This window comes from Balaenoptera borealis (genome assembly GCF_965194805.1).
Source record: "Balaenoptera borealis genome assembly, chromosome: 5".
In the NCBI taxonomy this organism is placed as follows: Eukaryota; Metazoa; Chordata; class Mammalia; order Artiodactyla; family Balaenopteridae; genus Balaenoptera; species Balaenoptera borealis.
In genome coordinates, this window is record NC_138862.1 from 78,715,523 (window position 1) to 78,737,971 (window position 22,449).

Genomic DNA, 22,449 nt, shown 5'->3' on the forward strand with positions numbered 1-22,449 from the left:
TTTCTTGTGCTGGTCAAGGGAAAGATCCCAGGGGCAACTTCCAATTTGCCTGGACACGTTTAAAATTTCTGTGGGTTTCTCTAAGTGTGCTTTTAAATTTAATGCTTTTTAATTTAATGCTGGGAACAGTTCAGGCACAAGCTAAGGGTCACCCCCATGCAGGCACATGGTGTGGAAGAGGGGGGCTCAGTGAGACTTGATAAGGCCCAGATACAGGGAGAATTAAGTGTTAATTTTCTACTCTAGGCTGACCAGTGAGGAGCAGAAATAAAGAGGAGGGAAACACTGGGAGATTCATCAGATGAGTGCATCGACTGTTTATTTTAAAACGTCCAGGACTAGTAACATGAAATGGTGCTATCTGCGTCCTCTACTACAGGACATGGGCTGATGTGTTCCATGTCTCACAGGGGACAATGGTAGCAAAAATGGGATTAGAACTCAAGACTCCTGAGTCTTTCTGTAACTTCCAAAATTACACTGCCTGTCACACCCTAGAAGTACAGTTAACCTGCAGAGGATAGAGATGAAGGAGGACATAAAAACGTTTGGTTTTCAAACTCTTTGGGGTATCTTTCCTGCCCTCCTTCTCTGAGTAAGATGCACTCCTCTGTGTCTCCATGTTTTAAAGCAGCAATTGCTACATCATACTGCAACTGACATTGTACTTGTCTAGCTCTTCAGCTACACTATAAGCCCCTGAAAAAAAGATGTCATATTTTGCCTTTCCAGAGCTCAGCACAGTGTTTGACATATAACAGGAACTAAGTAGTTGTTGGGTTAATGAACTGACGTTTGATTCTGTGTAGCTACAGAGGACAATACTAGGACCAACAGGCGACAGCTTCAAGAGGAACTTATTTCAACTCAATAGAAGAAAGACCATTCTAACCAGAGCCTCCCAGAGTGGGACAGACAAGGCGAGAAATAGTGAATTCTCTTTTACCAGAAGCCTGAAAACAGAGGCTGGATAACCTGGATAAACCACTTGTCAGGTTTACTGGAGAGAAGATGTCTGCTTTGGGTGGTCTCCAATTTAGTGACTCTATGATTCCATTCCATTCCAGATAGTAGGCCTCATCATTTTTCTGAGACAAGAGTCTCTAGTGCCATCTTCCTGTAACCTGGGGTACTTTGTAAAGGTCTATCCTTGCCTGAGCTGACAAGTGAACTTGCTGATCTTATTTAGTATTGGGGCTCTGCAGTTAATATCAAAACAAAAATCAAGAACCAAAATAACCAAAAACCCACCCAATTTAGCAGGAGAAGTCTATGGTTGGGAAGCCGCTCAAACTTGCACTATTAGGTTGATTTGAGTTAGAAGAATGACACTTGCTCACATCCCACTAGAGCACGATACAGACATAATAAACAGGGGTCTCAATATATACCAGTAGAAGAAATATAGACCAACCAAATCTGAAAACTTATCAGAACCTTATAGATCACCTGAACTAAAATGCTCATGTATAGTCCTCAAGAGGAGGCATTTATAATCACACAGCTAGTGCCTGGTAGAGTTGGCACAAAATTCCACTGATTACAAGGCCAGAATTCTTTTCATTACCCAATGCTGTGAAGCCCACTATAATATAACACTTAATTATACAGGTTCAGAAATACAAGTCAAAGCAGATCCCAGTGTGATAAGAGATGCTAAAACTACATATGGGAAAAGCATGCTATAACATGGTTAATCTATGACGTAAATAAATTATAAAGGGATTGATTGCACTGTATTTTTCCTATCAAGGACTGAGTTGTACTCCTGTATCATGTAGTTCCTCTGTGCTGTAAACTCTAAAACACATGATCTCATTAGAATCCAAACCAAATAAGAGACATTGGGGCATCAGGCTAGATAAGAAAGACAAAGTATGCAAGCACCAGGCTTTTGAATATACTAGCTTATTTAGACTAACCAACTACCCGTAGTTATAATTATCTCTATTTTTAAAGATGAGACTGGGGCTCAGAGACATCAACTGTTTACCCTCTTGTCACACTGCCAGTAAATACCAGAGTCAGGATTCAAATCCATATTTATTTGGTTCTCAAGCCCAAGCTCCTGTCCCAAGGGATCAGGACACCTCAGTCACCCATGACTCTATAAATGAGTTTGATTTAAATAAATAACTTGCCCTCTTTTGGACTCAGATCATCTCTAAGGCCCATTCTAGTTCCAGAAGTTCTCTGATGCAACCTCCGATATTCAAGATTTGAAAGAAGTTCTTATATATATATTCTATCCAAAAATAAATAATGTAAAACATAAGCATGCACAATAGCCAAGATATCTACATTACTTTCTTTGTTATTTTCTGCTAGGACTCATTTAGCTAAATTTGTCTGAATGTTGGCACAAACTGAGGGCCTTCAGTAAAGAAGCAACACATTCAGTTTCTTTATGTGCATGACAGGCAAACTTAAGTGAGACATCTACTCTGTGCAGAGCTCTGTAACCAGCTGCAGCTTACACAGGCATCATCATAAATGCAGGCTGGAGTCAGCTTGTGTTGAAAGACGAGGGCCATCAAATGGATGGAGACCATCTCAGTTCTATGCATTAAGGCAAAGGTGAACAGTCCCTCTACCTTTGGTCCAATTGATCTTAGAGGACAGCCCATGTAGAGAAAATAACCCATCTCTTCAAGGCACTGTGGTTTAGTGAAAAAGCCCCAGCCTAGGGATCAGGAGACCCAGCACTGCACTATTTATTGAGGGCTTTGCCAAGATGACTTCACCTTCAAGTGAGTCTCAGTTTATTCACTTATACAATTCAAAATTAACCAACCCTCCTGCATTTATTATGAGATCGCACATGCATGTGTGTGTGAGAGAGAGGAGAATCAAATCAAATAATGAGTGTGCAAGGTGTCTTGCAGATTCCAGGACACTAATATGCTGGGAACAGACATTACTATTCTCTCTCTAGCCAAAATTTTGCCTGACCCATTGATTCACTCACCTCAAAAACAGAGATGAGATTTCTGTTGTTGGCTTTATTTTTTTCAGCACTCCCATGGTAGGAAAAGTCTAGGTTTTGGTGTCATAGGGATCTGTGTTTCATCCCAGGTAAAGTGCTGGCTGGCTTTGTGACCTTCAGCATGGTTCAGATAATTTTTCTTTTCTTCAGTTTTCTCACCTGTAAAATGGAGATAATAACACCTTGCTAATGGTGATATATGAATTTACAATGACATATCTAAAGAGCCTACGGCAGTGCCTGGTCCACGGCAGCTGTTCAGTAAATTGTAGTGGCTACCATAATTATTTACCACCTTTTTCAAAGGACCAGTGACAAACAATGGGAAAGGAAAGCTTCTTCCTTTACCTGCCAATCCCAGCCCTACTAGCCCTTCCAGCTGTATCACTCACTTGCTATGCAGACTAGGGCATACACTCGGTGCTCAATGAGCCTCAGAATGATTTTGCCATTCTGCTTTTTACATAGGTCACCACTTCAGCACTTCTGCTGCCACCCAGCAACTGCCCAGGGAAACTGCATAGATTTTAAGAAAATTAGGATTTAAAGAGATGGTTATTTGAAAATTCTAAGAAGCAATGAGGGGAAACCTTTTTTGAAAGACTCTTCCCAGCAATGACAATTGACAAAGGCACAAGGGATTAAATGTTGGGATCAGGTCAAATTTAAAACTACTTCCATGTAGTATAATTTCTATAAAACCACCTGGACCTTTTTTTTCACCTTAGTATATCATTCATTATTATTTTTAAGAGCAATAACAGTTTCATATTATAGAATTTTGGTTTCGAAAGACACCTGGAAGATCACAGACTGCTCTCATCGCTCTACAGATGTTTAAAAAATAGTCCAGAGAAGAGAGAAGATATTCAAGTGTAATGTCAGGGAGCTCATTTATGGAAAGTCGAAACTCTTATTCTACATCTTCTATCTACCTGGCCAATGCGTCATTCTCTAGATGTTTCTAAAAAGCAGATTCCTTGTTTTCTGATGACATAAGGAGAAGAAAACCTAAAATGCTGGAATTTACAGACTTAAGTCAATGAACAACCTCCTTGGTTGTTTCTCCATCTTTAAGCTCTACTCTCGGCTTTGCCATTGGGAGTCTGGACCACAGTCCCCTAAGACCACACTTTACATCTATAAAATGAGAAAGATTGACCCAGATACTCTAAATTCCTTTCCAACTCCAAAAACCTATATTTCTTATCACTCATTCTCATTTACTGAATTATAATAATAGCACATTGAAAGAATTTAAACACATCATAAATAGTAGTTTTTTCTGCAATAAATCAGAAGAAACAAATCTTGAACTTTGACTCTGCCAAGTGTCCCCCAGTCCCCATGTCATTCCTCCAAATGGATTCTCACCAAAACAGACCCTACATAGCCCGGGGGCTCAGCCCCATCTGTTAAACTAGCCTCTTCTCGCTTGTATTTTAGCTGGTACACATGGGTAAGGTTTCTTCTTTCTGACGTGATCTATGTCAGTGGATCCCCTAATGAAAGGCATCCAAAGTGTTAAAAACAAAAATAATATATTTTAAAAATAAAATAATAATAATAAATAATACATCACTAGTGATTAAGTGATGATTCACAAAATCATGGGGAGAGTCACAGCTTGTGACCTTGATGCCACATGTTGTCATGGAGAATATGTGTTTAAGATGGATCTTGATAGGAGGACCCAAAAAACGAACTTTGATCCAGAACACTGGAGTGATCATCTTTTTACTTGTGTTTTTGCTTATGCCTTGTTTTTTGCTTTGTGTTTTGTTTTGAGTCCTTAAAAGAAAAAAATGAGGATGTTAACTGGGGAATTTCTAAGGACAGATGATTCCCAAAAAAGTTATAAGATTTAATTGCTGAGTCCTAATAGTCTCATTCAGTGAAAATGGAAAGAAAATACATAAACTAAAAGGATTCTCTCCATAGAGAGACCAGAAAAGCTAAATTGGTGGGGCCTGAAAAACCAACATTCAAACATTGATTACAAAGGGCAAGAGCAAAGGCAAGAGAGACTTACGTCTGAAAGATCCAGATTCCTTAGCTCCCCAGACTCTGTGATTGGATTCCAGAAGGAACCAGGCTCTTTTTCAGAGAACTGATTTCTCTCTTTAAAGCCAGATCCCTAACGGATTCCATTTGTTCTTCAGAGTCCTGCCATTATGACACTGAAGACCAGAAGCATTTCCCCCAGAGAAATGCAATGTCTCAAACACTGCTGGGTTTTCTTGTAATTCAGAGCAACAGAGTTCAGGGAACCTCAAAGTGGATGCCCTCACACTAAGTGTATAGTGAGTACAGAAAACATTTTAGGGTGGTTCTCAAACATTTCCTAGCAGGGGTGGGATCCTGCCCTCTGCAGGAATTGCTAGGCAATAACTTCCTAAGGAGGTATTTCTCATTTAAATATAACCTCCTGGCAACCAAATATTTATCTAGAAGAATGGCCCTGTCCAATCAGGCACCTGGGTTCAGTCCATTACTCAAAAATAACAGTATTGTGGCATTTGGGGAACGCCTCCTCTCAGAGGTTTGCCACGAAATAGCTCAGCAAAACCCCACCATCCACCCATCCTTGTCAACACGCCTCCCAGGGCATTATGAGTGAGTGGACAGCACCGCACCCAAGATCAAGTCCAGGGCATTCTTGGCACAGATTTCCAAAGGCAAAGTCAAGAGCATGTGTGACAAAATCCTTGCCTGTTGCCCAGTTCATCGCAGTATGTCATGTAACTTGATACTTTCTGAAGATGGTAGGTCCATAAACCCCAAGGCAATTCTGTTTCCAGATTTCATCGTCATCCAAGCAAATCTCAATGACTTTGCTCCATTGGAGTCTGAGGCCATTCATCAGTGTTGCCCGCAAGAGAATGATACTCAGATTCTCATTTATGACTTCTCCTTTCTACGCCTAGGTCAAGCATCCAACACCTCTCACCAGGACTGAATCAAAGATCCGATCATATTTTTCTCAGTGCTCCAATCCATCCCACACACCACTATCTGGTGTGGTCAGGTACTCACCAGTCACTGAGTACACAGTGTTGTGCCTGCCACATACTAATGTACTATAGGCTGTAGGGACACAAGAGAGGTAGAAAACCTCTCTGCAATGAAACCTTTATGACTTGCACTAGCCAATCAAAATATATACAACCTCCTTATGCTGCCATTTGCCATTCTCCGTGAACAGGTTTTCCTCTCCCCCTCCTCTCTCCCACCACTCTCCCTACTCTCCAGCCACCCAGGAGGCTAGTCATGGCTTCTGAAGCAATGTTTTATACTTTTGTATCATCACCTCTTGATAATTCTCTTCCCCTAGTCTATGAGGCACCTTACTGTTCTCTAGCAAAATTCATCAGTCTGTCTCTTTAGCAAAAATTCCCAACCTTAAAAAGAAATAATTGCCTCATCATTGTTCCCATAATACATTGCTTCTGGCTTTCACTTAGGGTTTGTCATGTTATGTGTTGTTCTGTGAAAATTAGTTTTCTATATATTTACTCTCCCTGTTCCCAATTACAGCTCAGACTATTTGAGGGCAAGACCAATATATAATTCATCTTTCTTTCCCTACAGAGACTACTAGGCACTGTCTTCCATTTGTCAAATCATCACATTAAAACTATTACAATTAAAGCTTGTTTCCAGAATCTAGATGCAGCAATATCCAGTTTACTGTGAAGGAGAAAGAAATGCAAGGGCAACACACAAAGACTGTAACTATATGAAGTAGCTGAAACAACTTTTTAACTAAAAAGTCAAAGATTATTAATTACTTAATGTTCTTCACTATAAGTCAGGTTTTACGCTGGAACCAGCTTCCTCTGCCTGCTGCCGCATCACCAAATGGTAAAAAAAAAATATAACCCTAGTTGTTTCAGGTGGTCATGTATTGGGTTTAAGGCCACTTCTCCATGCATACCTGTAGAGTCATCCCTTCTTATACATGCCTCCTGCTTGGTCTAAACTGGGAGCTACCATCTTGTTCCGAGGAGCATTTTAACATGTACTTTCCCTGCTCCCAGAAATAGACCCCATCTCCCATTAACAGGGCTTAGCCTTTCTCAAACCAACTCATCAAGTTCCTACTTCCATCAGAAAACAGGCTCCAGCTCTCCATTATTTTGTTGCAGAGTAACAGGCCTTGAGTTGAGTGAATAATTAACATTTCTTTCCTGTGAAACTTACAGCACAGACCTGTAGTCCTAACTGCCCCATCAGTGACTCAGTAAATTTTCAGGGAGTGGCTCTCTATTAGCATTTTGCAATACTTTAAAGGATACTTGTCGAGTGCCACCTTCCTAATTAAAAAAAAAAAAAAAAAAAGCAGAGCATATTGGAAAGCAAAAGGAAACTAATGTGTTTGGAGCACCTATAACAGTCATCAACTTGGCACTTCTCAAGTGTTCTCATTTAATCCTCACAGCTCTATATGGTGGATATTCTTAACCCCAAAATATGAACTATATGGCGGGGTCCAGGGAGTTTGGACTAAGAGAAGAGCAGAGGGGTAAAAAAGAGGAGAAAGAAGAAGAATGTGTCAGTTGAAGCTGGAAAAAAAAAAATGTATCAAACACCAACTCTAGCCTATATTCTCTCCACTGGTTCCATCTTTCCCTGGGGTCTGTAGAATGAATGCACAAAAGTTCAAGTTCTGCCACCAATGTTAAACACTTTCCCAAAACAAAAACTGTCATTGGTCACAATATTCCTTGACTGCTGACAAGGAGTTCTTATTGTTCTCATTTCACAAGAGCAATGGTGGAAAGAAGGTTATAAAATCATTGGTCCACAAGATGGCAGAGACCTTAAAGATTGTCTAGTTTCATCCCTTTCATGTTACATGGGGGTAGAGCAAGTCTCTGAGAGGGGAAACAACTTTCTTTCAAGGACACACAGAACACTGAAGACACAATAGAGATAAAAATTCAGATTTTCTTATTCCCAGCCCAGCAGAATCTCCATGGTGCATTTCTAAGTAGTCACATTCATTTGACTTGGATTGACGAAAGCTAGTGCCCTTCAATAACAGAGTGAATAGCTAAAAAGACAGACCTCCTCAGCCCCCACCCTGCCTCTCCACACCTACACCCATTCCAACCACCTCCCAACACCTTGCTGTCTCGATTTCTTAACGTGAAACCCTCCTCAAGAACTCACATGAACTTCCCAGGTCTCTTAGTTGGGAGTAGAAGGCCATAGCATCAAGGTGCACATCTGATTTTAATCCTCCAAATCTGTTTCCATCATCACTGATAAAGCCTTGTGTTTATATACCTTTCCCCAAGAAGCCCAGGGTGATTTATGAACATTATCGCATTACACAATAAGTAATTATCCTAAGAGATAAGTGGGCAATTTGATTCATTTTATACACTGAATCAGACCCATTTTCCAGCGGTTCCAGAAACGGTCCTACAGTTTAGAGCAAGGGCTTTCAAACTACTTTTACCTGTGAACCCCTTCCCTCTAGGGAATGCCAATGCAAGTGACAGATACAAGCTGAATTACTCTAATTCTTCCAAAAGCCATAGCTCATCAACATCTAAATATAAAACTCATCTCCACATCGGTGTCCCTTGGGCCCTCATGTTGGCCTGTTTTTAGTTCCTCAGAGGTGCCAGCCTCTCTCCCTCCTTTATACAAACTCTTCTCTCTCCCTGAACCACTCTCCATAACTCCCTTCACCTTGCCAACACCTACTCATTCTTTCAGTCCGAGTTCCAGAAGCCTTTCTTCAGAGAAATCTTCCTTCATCTTCACCCTCCGATTTAGGTCTAAATCCTGTAATAAATGCTCTGATCGCCCTCATGCAGTAGGCTACCTGTCCCACAGCCTCCAGTGTCTACCTCCTGACATGCATGGCCTCGTGTGGCATCCACCCCTTGAGCGTAAGCTGGATTTAGCGACTTGCCTCCAGTGAATAGAACATGGCGGAGGTGATAAGCTGTCCCTTCCAGGATTAGGTTACCTAAAGACTGTGGCTTCTGTCTTGCTTAATCTCTCTCTTTCCCTCTCACTCCCTCCCTTGTTCCCTGTGAGGGAGGCCAGCAGCCATGTTGTCAGTAGTCTTAGAGAAAGTCTCACACAGCAGGAACCGATCTCTCTGGCCATCAAGGATTTGAGCCTGCTGACAACCACACGAGTGAGCTTGAGATGTCACGGCCCCAGTGACCTGAACCACCAGACTCAGCTAAGCCACACCCACAGTCCTGACCCAGAAACAGAGAAATAATAAATGATTTTTATTTTATGCTACCAAGTTTTGAAGTAAGTAGTTACTTAGCAATCTATAATTCACATACCGCATGTAGCTCTTCTTCAAAGCACTTTCAGTGTTGTAATTTTATACTTATTGGTATGATAATTTGACTGTCCCCTTGACTGTGAACTCCGTGAGGGCAGAAACTCTCTCTTTAGCACAATGGCATCACAGTGCCCAGCCCAGCATCTGGTAATGGCAAATGCTCGGTAAATGTCAGTGGCATGAATAGTTTATTCCAACCATCGACTTTTCCCCTAGCCAAGCAGGCCCCCAAATAATAAGCATGATGAGCATCTTCCACTTGTAGGCTCACAGCTCCTTCCCCCACTCCCCCTCCCATACAAAGAATACCCGATTCGGTCATGACATGCCAGAGCTTCTACTGCAGCCAAGTCTTCTCATATCCATGGTCTCCTTTTCTCATCCACTGACCCAGTTCAGATTATTATAATTTCCCAACTCTACCCTCAGAGAATATGAGAATCTCTCCCTTAGCCTGTGCCTTTCTCTAGCATCTGTTTCCTCCAAACCATTTCTTATATTGCTGCCCCCCTTATCTTTCCAAAGAAAAATGCCAATTGTTTTAGCTCCTCCCCTAAAACCTTCAACGTCTCAGATTCTAAGATGATTAAAACCTAAACACTTCATATTACAAATATCATATGATATTGCTTATATGTGGAATCTAAAAAAAAGGTACAAATGAACATATTTACAAAACAGAAGTAGAGTCACAGATGTAGAAAACAAAACTATGGTTACCAGGGGATGGGGGGGAGGCATAAATTGGCAGATTGGGACTGACAATATACACACTACTAAACATAAAATAGATAACTAATAAGAACATGCTGTATAGCAGAGGGAACTCCACCCACTACTCCGGAATGGCCTATATGGGAAAAGAATCTAAAAAAAAAAAAAAAAGAGTGGATATATGTATATGTATAACTGATTCATTTTGCTGTACACCTGAAACTAACACAACATTGTAAATCAACTATACTCCAATAAAAATTTTAAAAAATAAAAATAAACACCTCATATAATTATCCAAAACCATTCAAAAACTTCCACCATGCCTTCTCAACAGCTGAGACCCAACCCCACAGGAGAGCTGGCATGATCACACTAGTTGGGCATTTGTCTGCTTATGCCTGAACTACTCCTCACTGTCTCTCTGCCCAAATTCCGCTCATCCTATAAAGACCTGCTCAGATTCCACCTCCTCCCTAAGACCTTCCCATATCTCCCAGGAGAAATTCTCTCTCCCTCTCCTGTGCCCATGGCACTGTTGGCTTTCCACTGAAGCAGTAATCAAAGCCTGGTTAAAGCATTAGCTCATATGTGTCTGTCTTCCCATGAGACCGTAAATATCCTGGGGACAGAATCCAGGTCTCATTACCTTGTCATCATCATGCCTGCCACGTGGCCAGAGCTCAGGAAGGACTCAGTGAATGTAATCGAGTTACTACTTTGAAAGAACATACATTTAGGGAGCCGCTTTTTATTTTCAGAATGCTGCTGGGAGGGCAGATGACTAAGTCAGTGGCTTTTTTTTTTTTTTTTTTAAGCAAAGAGACCACAAACCACCTTTGAAGCCAAGAAAAAGATGTGATTGGAGGGAAATGAATCGCTACCTTTAATCTTCCAGTGAGTGTGGAAAAACAACAAAATGCCAGCTTCCACCAGATCATTTCTTTTTAATTAAAAGTTAGTTGGATTCCTTTGGAACACTCAATTTTCTGGTCAACAAGAAGTAACCAATGCTATCCACACCCTATCCCCTCTCCTTCCACCGCCACTCCTGGAGTTAGGCAACCCTTGGGGGCGGCAAACACTTCAGCTGTTTGCTCCACGCTCATAATTAGATTGTCTAGACAGGAGATGTGGCTGGAGCAATAGGAAAATATTTTACAAGGCGTTCCGCAGAACCACACTTTATAACAGTGATTAGGACGCACTGACAGACGCGAAGCCAGCAGAATCAGCCTGGGCCATGAGCTGGTTTCACCCAGAGCAGAGGAGAGGCCCTTTGAAGCTCTCATCTGACAAACATATGCCAAATTAGAACTCTGGGGGCACGGAGCAGCTCGTTGGCCTTTGGATCTCAGGGAGCAAGGTTGAGGTGATGGGTTAATGTCTGGGATGCCCTCCTCTCTCATGCCTTCCTCCTGCTGATACTAAGTCAACAGGGGCAGCTCCTAGCCCCTGCTTTCACCAGCGTCTCTACAGACAGACAGGATGAGGGGTGACCACCTCAAGCAATTTCCGAGCCTCCCTCCTGCAGCATTGCTATCCCTTATATTTGGCAGAATGCAAACTTTAAACGTCATGGAGAGATAAATGTGTAATGCCTACTCTTGCAGGAAGGAATTTCTAGGCCTGACCTTCCCACTCAGCTTTTGTTGGCATATCAATGTGACAGCAACAATATTTTCCAGCAGAAAACCTTAGACATTTTTCACAGGAGTAATTGATTAGGTAAAATCATTCAGCCCTCTAAGATGAATGACTTGGGAAAATTGCTATATAAATAGAGTACCACAAAAGCATAGGATTTCAAGACCAAAAAAAAAAATTAAAAAAGGAAAAAATTTTTTAGAGATTTAGGGATAAATTGGGAATTTGGGATTAACATATACACACTACTATGTATAAAAAGGTAAGCAACAAGGACCTACTGTATAGCACAGGGAACTATATTCAGTATTTTGTAATAACCTATAAGGGAAAAGAATCTGAAAAAGAATATATATGTGTGTGTGTACATGTATGCATATATATATATATATATATATATATATATATATATATATATATATATATGAATGACTGAATCACTTTGCTGTACACCTGAAACTAACACAACATTGTAAATGCTAGGAGTTGCCCCCTGTTGACTTAGTATCAGCAGGAGGAAGGCATGAAAGAGGAGGCCATCCCAGACATTATACTTCAAAAAAAAATTCAGAGATTTTATAAGTGAGGAAACTGAAATTCAGCCAGGGGAGGAGACTTTCCTGATTAAGAAAGTAGATCAGGACTCAGATCCCTGAATCCTCAATCAGTGTCTTTCTCCCAAACCTATTATAGAAGCTTACATCCTTCAAGTGTTTATTACATACCAGATATTTTTCTAAATATTTTATATGTATTATCTCATTTAATCCTCAACATGGACTGAGATAGATACTATTACCCTCTCCAGTTTCCAAGTGAAGAGACTGAGGCACAGATTGTTGTGTGACTTGCTCTAGGTCACCCAGAAGCAGATCTAGGATTGGCTCCCAGGCAGCCTGACTTCAGAAGCTGCTCTCTAAGCTCTAAACTAGCTATACTCTACCTCCTGATTACAGGCTTCAGATAGGAACAGAGGTCATGAAATGGGGCCCATTTATCCTCAAAAATTACAATGCATTTGAGGACCAGTAGGAACTAGGTGCATGACAAAGGGAGGATTTGAAATCAGAGGATCTCATGTTCCAGAACCCACCATCATGTATCTGTTTGATTACATACAAGTCACTTGACCACTCAGTTTCCTCATCATTATCTCTTGTGGGCATATTTTTAAAAATGGGAGAGTTAGCAAGTAAATACGGATTTTTAGAACTCTTTAAGTACCAATTATTTTAACACCTTACAACTTACAAAACACTGTTATATGAATTATTTAAATCTATAATGACCTATGAGTTAGGCCTGACAGGGATTTTTATTATTGACATTTTATAGATCGGAAATTGAGAGCCCAGGAATTAAAATGAATTGTCCAAATTCAAGCAGTAAGAAAATTGCTGTGGTTAAAATTGGTTATAGCTTTAACCTAATGGTTAATCTCAAAGAAACAGAGTCTTCCTCTCCCTCCTCCACTTTTCTGGGAGGTTATAGACACAACAGGATTATGAAAATTAAATTTTAATTAAAATCTGGGCATGAATCCAATTATGATAGAAATAAGATATAGGGTTCTCATCTCAGATAAGGAACAATAACAAAGGCTGTGTACTAGCAACTAGTTAAGCTAGTTACTCTGTAAGATAAACCAGACCTTTTACCATTTCCTGGTTTTGTGTCTGGTGAATGTTCCAATCCAAAGCGAATCTTCCTTCATCTCACAGATAAATGATCCATAGCCTGTAGTTGTCTCTTCCCATCACACTCTCACTTCATATTAAGCCAAAGGAAAAACAGTGAATAAAACAGAACAACTCTGTTTTGTAAGTGCCAATACGTGGGATACACTGGCACATGTTCTGCTAAGTTCCAATAGTCCTCTTCACAGCTTCTTAAGAGAAGCAGAAGCTACATTAACAGGAGAGATTATCTTCACCCAGAGGGACAGAGAGGAGGAAAGGAGAGGACAGAGGATGAAAAAACAGAAGCAAGATCATAGAGAGAGAAAGAGGGGATGGAAGGGAAAGGAAGGGACAAGGAGGGGAGGGGAGGAGAGGGGAGGGGAGGGAGAAGAAAAGTAAATAAAATATTATTTATTAAAAGAAAAGAACACTGGACAGGAAGTTAGATGAATTGATTTTGAAGCCCAACTCTAATACTAAATAGCTGATGGTGCATGAATCCCTGGACCCCTCTCGGTCTCACTTCTCTCATCTCTAAAATGTAGTTAGTCCATGCTATTTATTCTTGCTGTTGAAGGTCAAATGGCACGAGGGTGGTAAGAGCTCTTGGTAAACAGTGTCAGCATTACCTTCTGCAGCCAGCAGGTGCTAATGTTAAGTCACTGCATTTTCTTATAACAAGGGAATTTGCTCACTCTATTCAGGCTTTCCTCTGGATTCAGTTTATGATTATTTAGCAGGTGATTTTCCCTTGTCTCTTCCTCCTTTCCCTGCCTGCTGCTGCCTGAACTCTGACTTATAATGGTGACTTAATGCCCAACCAAGAAGGGCTAACTGACTTGGAAATAAAGATAAAAATCAAATTAATCTACTTAGTTCCATGTTAACAAAAGCTTTTATCTGGGAGAGAATCAGAACTTGTTAACACCTGATATCTATAAGGCATATTACAAAGTTCTTCCAAATTATCTCATTAGAGCTGTACAATAAGACTATTAATGAAACAGAATGACAGTATGAATGACCTTTTGAAAGATGAGGAAACAAAGTTAACAGTTGTAAAATTAGGACTGAAATCCAAGACTCTATCCCCAGTCCAGAACTCTACTATGGAGGTTTGCTAAAAAAAAAAACTGAGCAGAACTTTAAAAACCACCCCTTCATCACACTATGTTCCTACACCTGGGGGGCCCAGAGTAAGCATTTTAATTTTTAACAGCATGCTAGCTGCTGGGACAGGCTTTCTTACTCTAACCCCAGGATGAAAATCTGAATAAAGCCACACAAGTTAATTAGGAGGCCCAGAATTACACCAACTCTCTATGGTAATAACTAGGTGCCTCATGGGAAATCAAATAAAACAAGCCATAAAAAATGAAATTTGTCTGGTAAAACTAATGAAAGAAGGGAGGTGAAGGATGAGAGAATGTGGGAATAGTATGAATATGTAGATTTCTTATGTTTCACAATGGAGCTTTAATATACACTGCTGAAGACGGTGTATCAAGTGGAAGCATATTCTTTAAATAAATAACCATGATATAACTAATAACAATAATTATAAGCAACTTTAAAAAATGAATGATAAAGATGAAAAAGTGGGTTGTTAATGTAAATGAGTTTATCTTAGGAAGTAAATAGATAATATTCAAAAAAGATAGAATTAAGATTACTATAAATTACACTTATAGTCACTAGTAGAAAAAGACTCTAAACTTTCTTGCTTAAAGAAAAATACGCTCAATGGAAAACAAAGGAAATATAGAAAATACGGTAATATATTTAGAAAAATGCAATAATACAAAAATCAAGATGGCAGAACTAAGACTGTAACTGTCATATTAATATGTATAAATAGGTTAATCTTACCAATTAAAAGAAAAGACCCTCAGGTTGGATCACAAAGTAAAATTCAATCATATGCTGCATACAAGAACACATCAAAAAATAAAGAAACCCCAAAAGTTTACAGTAAAAAACAGGCAGAAATATACGAAGAAAATTCAAATAAAAAGGACATAAGGTTTGCAATATTCAGCAGACAAGACCAAAAACAAGGAAGACATTAAAGGAGATAAACTTTATAATGAAAAAGATTATAATCTAAAATAAGGATTCAACATCTATAAATGTTCCTACATCAAACAAGACAATACAAACATTCATAATGTTAAGTCACAAAGTAAAAAAAAAAAAAAAGCATAGTAGTTAAGGAAAATTTAATTCTCCTCTCTCAGTCTATGAGGGATCAAGTAGCGAAAAAAACTTAATTAGTGAATAATAGGCAAAGACAAACAAGACACAAAGAACATAATGATAATGGATCTAAGTACCACTTATCGAATTCTATACAAAGAAAGCAGAGACTGCACATTCAAGTATTTATGAAATGTTGATATAAATTAACAATTGAAATGTAAAAAATATTCAGTAAATCCCAAGGAGTAGAAATAGTATAGAAGACATTTTCTAAACACAGTGTAATATTAAAACTAGAAATTAATAGCAGAACTCAAGGGAGTAGGCACATTTTAGTCAACCTTCTGAGAACTAAGATAAAGGTAACATTTGAAAGCAGCTAGAGAATACACAGAGGAATAGCAGTTCAAAAGACTGTGGACTTCTCTTCAGAAATTATGGAGGCCAGAAAACAGTGGAACAACATCTTGCGAATGCTGAAAGAAAAAAATGTCAATTCAGAATTCTCTAACTAGAGAAAATATTCTTTAAGAATAAAGGCTAAAGACCTCTCCCAAAATAAAAAATAAGAAATTTTATCATAGTAGATTACACTACAAGGAATGCTAAAAAGTAATTTTTCATGTGTAAGGAATATGACCTCAAAGAGAAACTTGAATCTTCTGGAACAAACGAAGAGCATCAGAAATGAAAACATGTGCATATAAAAGATAACTTTATTTTCTAATTTCTTTGAAATACATATGATTTCTTAAAGCAAAATTTATAATGTTATCTTGTGGGGTTTAAAATGCACATGAAAGTAATATGCATGACAAGTGCAATGTAAAAGGCAGTGAGGAGGGGATGTAAATGGAGCTATATGTATATTGTATACATACATTTTAATTTTCTGTGTATTATAATGTTCTGGCAGGGAAGAGACTTCCTCTCTTAGGGGCAGCCAACTCTTAGAGATAGCAAAAGTCCCAATGCATGGACTTTGATATGCAAATTAAACAATCCAGAGGCATACCTCCTCTATCTGGCCCATACTTCCCATAAGGCAATATTCTTTTGCCTTAGCCAAGGACCAGGTACCAGGCAACCAGGAACCACCTGCAGTTTAAAGTCCATCAAAATTATTCATACTGGCCAATCATAAACTGTTTACCCTGCCCTGCCTTGCCTTTCCTGTGGAAACTCTAATAAAGATCATGGCCTAAGTTGTCCCCCAGCTCCTGCCCCTCTGCCTCTTGATAGACACTGTGTCTTCCCTTATGGCCCTACATGGCATATGGTGACTCCCCTTCTGGGACTTGTAAGTATAATAAACTTCTTCCTTCAAAGTCTCATTCTTGTTTCCTCCTGTGACTACACTGACTTTATCATGCCATTTCCAACATTTACATTCTTAGAAAAATGTATTTACAAGGTTTCTATGTTTTAAGTGTAGTGCTATAATATTAAGTGTAGTGTTATATTATTAACTATAAGTGCATGGTGAAAAGTATTTATATTATAATTTCTAGAACAGTGGTTCTCAATTCAGAGTGATTTTACCCCCAGGGCACGTTTCGCAATGTCTGGGGATATTTTTGATTGTCATAACACAGAGGCACGGTGCTATTAGCACCCAGTGGGTAGAGGCCAGTGTTGCTGTTAAACATCCAACAGTGCTCAGAACAGATTCCCACGCCAAAGAATGACCCTGATCAAAGTGTAAATAGTGCTGAAGTTGGAAAAATCTGCCTAAAGCAACTACAAAATTATGTAAAATGTTATAGCTAAAAAGCTTATATATATTGTATTGGGTTAGCCAAAAAGTTCGTTCAGGTTTTTCTGTAAGATCTTATGGAAAAACCCAAACGAACTTTCTGGCCAACCCAATATATAATTATGGAGAATTATATATATGTAATTATACATATAATTATGAAGAATATTTATATACTTACAAAGAAGGTTGAAAAAAGTACAAAGAAATAAAAAATAGAAGGGGGAAAGAGAAAACAAGTAATAGGTATCCTTAACTTCAATCATATCAAAATTACTAAATTACAAAGGGAACTAAACACTCTAATTAAAAGGCAGAGATGATCAGAACAGATTAAAAGTATGACCCAATTATTAATCTCTACAAGAAATGCACTTTGAATACAAAGAGAGATAGTAAATGGATGAAAAAATATATACTATGCAAAAATAAGTATAAAAATGATAGAGTGGCTATAATAATATGAGATACAAAATAGACTTCTAGACAGAGTATTGCCAGAGATAAAAAGTAACACTTCATAATGAAAAAAGGCTCAATTCATCAAAACAACATACTAATCAAGAATGTGTGTGCATCTAACATAGACTCTCAAAATACATGAAGCAAAAAATAATAAAATTAAAGAGACAAGAGAAAACCCCACAATAATAGCAGATTTTAACATTCCCCTCTCAGTAACCCATAAAAAAAAAAATTAGACAAAAATCAGTAAACCCATAAATAATCTAAACAACATTATCAAACTCAATGAACTAATTGATATCTATAGAAAACTAAACACAAAATTCTTTTCAAATGCACATGATACATTCAGAAAGATGTACTATATAGCTGAGTCAATAAAAAAGTCTCAATACATTTACAAGGATTAAAGTCAAAGACAGTATATTCTCTAAATTAAAACTCAGTAATGTTAAAATATCTAGGAAAACTCAAAATATTTGGAAATTTTCCAGTACACTTTCTAAAGTATCCATGGGTCGAAGAAGAAATCACAAGGAAAATTAGAAAATCTTTCTAACTGGATGATAGTACAAACACAATATACCAAAATCTGTGAGATGTAGTGAAAGCAGTGTGTAGAAGGAAATTTATAGATTTAAATGCTCACGTTAGAAACAAAGAAAGTCCTAAAATCAATGCCCTCAGGTTCCACATTAAGATGTTAAAAAAAGAAAAAGAGAAGTAAACCAAAAAGTAAGTAGAAGAAAGAAAAAAAATAAAGAAAATAGTAGAAATCAACTATATAGAATTAGACAGTCATGAAAATTGGCAAAGTGAAAAGCATGTTCTTGTTAAAACCAAAAAAAAAAAAAAATCAATAGGTTCATCAACAGAAAAAATAAAGAAAGAGAGAGAATGCAGATCACGAAAATCAAGAAAGAAGACATTAAATGGATAATAATGGAATATTAACAACTATATGCTTTCAAATAAAACAACTTAAACAACAAATTCCTTGAAAAATATAATTTACCAAAATTAACACAGAAGAAAAAAATACGAGTAACTCAATATTTATAAAACAAATTAACTTTATTATCTAAAACTATCCCACAAAGAAATCTCAAGCCCAGAAAATTTCCTTTGTAAGTTCTATCAAACATTCAAGGAAGAGATAACACCAATTATACACAAAATCTTTTAGAAAATAAAAGAGAAGGGAACAGTATCCAACTTGTTTTATGAGGTCGGCATAACACAAATACCTGGCAAAGACATTTCCAAAGAATGAAAATAATAGACTAATATTCTCATGAACATAGACACAAAACTCTTTAATAAAACATTAGTAAGCTGAATTCAACAATGTATAGAAAAGATAATACACCATAAATAAATGTGTTTATTTTTAGACCGAAAGGTTGATTTAACATTTGAAAATCCTATTAACAATAGGATTTTTTTTAATTAGGCAAGCTGATGGAAAAATAAATATGCATAAATAAATAAATTCTTTTAAAAAATTAATAAGAGGGGAGTAACTCTACCAGATATTAAAATGTAATAAAATGTTATAATAATTAAAACCATTTTGTACTCTAGTAAACAGATGAATGGATAATCCAGAAATAAGCACAAATACACATGGTAAAATATATATTGATAAAGGGGAGCATTGAATAAATGATGTTGAGAAATCTAGCCTGCCATCTGGTTAAAAAAATAAAGCTGATTGCTTATCTTTTTTCTAACTTAAAGTAAATTCCAGATGAAACATAAATTTAACTATTTTTTAAAATAAATTGTAAAACTTTAGAAGAAAACGTGGAAATATATTTTATAATTTCAGTGTGGAGAAAACCTTTCTCAAAAAGAAATAAACTCAGAAGTCTTGAAAGATTGATACATTTGACAACCTAAAACTCAAAGACAGTAAAACATAGCATTATAAAGTTAAAAGAGATATGACAAATGGGAAAAAAAATATTTGCAATATATATGGTAGAAACAGGACCAAGTTCTTTGATATATAAGGAGCTCTTACAAATCAGTGAGAGAAAAATCAATATCTCAATAGAAAAAAATATGGGCTATGATCAAAAATAAGCAGTTCACAGAAAAAGAAATAAAATTACTTTCTAACCTAAGAAAAACACCCTCAACTTCCTTCAAATTCTAGTGATGGAAATTAGAACAAAAATAAGACATTTTTCTTTATTTCCCTGGCAAAGAAGAAGGGTTTCATAACACACGATATTGGTGAGAGTGTGTGAAAAAGGATACCCACACATTGAGGGAGCATGAACTGGCATCACCTGTTTAGAAGGCAATTTGGCAGTAGCTGTCAGTTGAAATTCACATGACTTTTGACCTAATAATTCCACTTGCAGAAATTTACATTACAGATACATTTGCACATATGCGCAAAGTCCTGTAGACAAGGATATTTATAGCAGCTTTGTTTGTAGTAGAAAAGATAAAAATAAATATCCATGAATGAGGGGCTGGATAAACAGATTAGACTTGAAGTGGAATATTCTGCACTAGTAAAAAGACTGAAGTTAATCTTTCCATGATTACATAATAAAGTCTCCAAGGTATATTTTTGGGTAAAATAGCTTGAGGCAGGACATTGTATGGTATGTGTACCTGCTGGGTAAAATAATTTGTGATAGATGTATGTGTATATCAATATTACAAATATGTGTAAATCCACATATATACATACAAAGACATTTTTATTCTTATATATTTGCAGATTATTTCTCAAAAAAAAAAAGAATAAAACACATGAAACTGCTAACTATCACCTATGAAAATAATTCTGGAAAACTGAAAGTCTGGGTTAGGAGAGATATCCTGACAGTAAATAATTTTTTGCGATATTTAAATAGATGTTTACCACGTGCCTATATTATTGAAAAATCCACCAGTTCAAAAAGTCAGTAAACTAAATCAATCATTTCTAGCATCCATGAAAAGAGCAAATAAGAAATAGTTTTCTAATATGATATGCTTTACGTAAGGAAACCCAATCACTTGATCGGCCTATACTTTTTTCAGTATTTTAGAAAGATTTTTCAGCCAGGTGCTTAAAGAATGACAACAACAAAAGGTACCTGCCCTCAAAGAGCTCACAGTTTCACGGGCAGAGTTCACATTCAGAGGTTCAGAGGAAGGCAGCTGTCCTCCGGCTTAGATTTAAAATGTTGAAGAAAGTCAGTTCCTCCTGAGACCATAACAAGAATTTGCTCAGTTCAGCAACCCTCCTCTATAGACCTCATCAGGTCTCTTGGTAACTGTCAACCTCTCCGAGAGAGGTGATGTCCCCTCCTCCACTAAGCTTCCAGGAAAGATCCCAAAGAGTCTTCTTTCAAGAAGTCTTATTAGCCATCTTGGGTTCTGTTCATTAAGCTTTGTAGAATAATTTCAATTCCCAAAGGCAATTGACCGCTGCTGGGGGTGAGGATGGCAGCAGGACCCCAAGAACAAGGCCCTCCAGCGGTTGCTGTTATAAGGCCACACTGGTGTATTTGGCTGCACCTCTCCCTGGAATGTTTCAGAGCTGGTTGACCCTACGTGGAAGGCATTACCTTTGTAGAAAAAGTTGCAGGAACATTGTACAGCAAGGAAGGGTAGAAATGGTCAGTTGCTTGGGGCTAGAAGCCATGGGTTAAAATGTCACGAATAAAGGCACCAAGGTGTCTAGAACCAGACTGCCTTAATTAAAAGTGCTGGGTGTCTTGCAGGTGACAGCACCCTGAGGAGACAGGGGGGTATTCAGACTTACCCCACAGATGCGAGTGGTACTGTATGGTGTTTACTCTACAGAACTTTTTCCCACCTTCATTCCTTTGGTTGCTCTCTCTTCCTTCTGCTTGCAATATTCTTAAGCTTTTGTTCTTCTTCGGCTGACTCCTACCCCATGTCAAATATTGGCTCAAGCGCTTCTACAGGAAAGCTTCTCTGATCTCTGCCACAGGAATTAGGTTAAAACCATTTCCTCCATGTCCCCACAGCTCTTTCCACTTTACATTCAACCACTGACTTGTCAGGTACTCATATTAAAGTACAAATGTACTTAAAATTGTATCCCTGGTGTCTGACGTAGAGTTGAAACTCAAGGATTGTTTGATGAATTCGGCTACAGTGTCACTGTTCTCCCCTGGATTCTCCCAGCTTACAGCACTGAACTGAACTTGGTGATTGTTTCCCCTGCCTGCCCCACACCCACTGCACCACTTTCCCGAGTCTAAGACATCATACTCACTTGTCCAGTGACATTGTAGGGAAGGAAAACTTGCCCAGGCAGATGCGATAGACAGCACTCAGGGGAATCCATTGCAACTGCACACAGCTGAGCATGATGAAGTCATATTTGCAGATCAAGAGAGTCCTGTCTGTGACCAGCAAAATCCTCTGCTTCTCATTGTTCCAGCGGTCTATCCTGTAAAAAAACACCACAGAGAAGAAAAGTCGTTTGCATAATCTTTCCAAGTTGAAAATAATGGAATTGTCTGAAACATATCTACTGACACAGAAAATAATGAGGTTTGATCACCCCGGAAGAAAGAGAAGCTGAAGAATGCCATCCCTTCTCTCTCATTCCAGCCCCATGACTAAGGGAGGAGGGAGGTGGAGGATCACAGGGAAAGTTTTGTTTTGTTTTTTGGGGATTTTTTTTGTTTTTTGGTTTTTT

The 22,449-nt window shown here is 38.1% G+C and overlaps 1 protein-coding gene across 2 annotated transcripts in view; it reads right to left on the bottom strand.

Annotated features, from left to right (window-relative positions):
* TPRG1 (tumor protein p63 regulated 1) overlaps positions 1–22,449 on the bottom strand; it is a 376,146-nt gene that overhangs the window by 63,713 nt on the left and 289,984 nt on the right. The window contains exons 1-2 of one of the 2 annotated variants that reach the window (XR_014245019.1): positions 22,021–22,149; positions 1–21,723 (exon numbers count right to left, since the gene is read on the bottom strand). The exon at positions 1–21,723 is cut by the window's left edge and continues 18,726 nt beyond it. Coding sequence is in view for 1 of the 2 variants with exons in the window: in XM_082393410.1 (XP_082249536.1) it covers positions 22,021–22,197 (177 nt within the window). In the remaining variant the exon portion in view is untranslated. Of the gene's footprint in view, positions 21,724–22,020; positions 22,198–22,449 lie in introns of those variants that run through there. The other variant, XM_082393410.1, reaches the window with a different exon arrangement.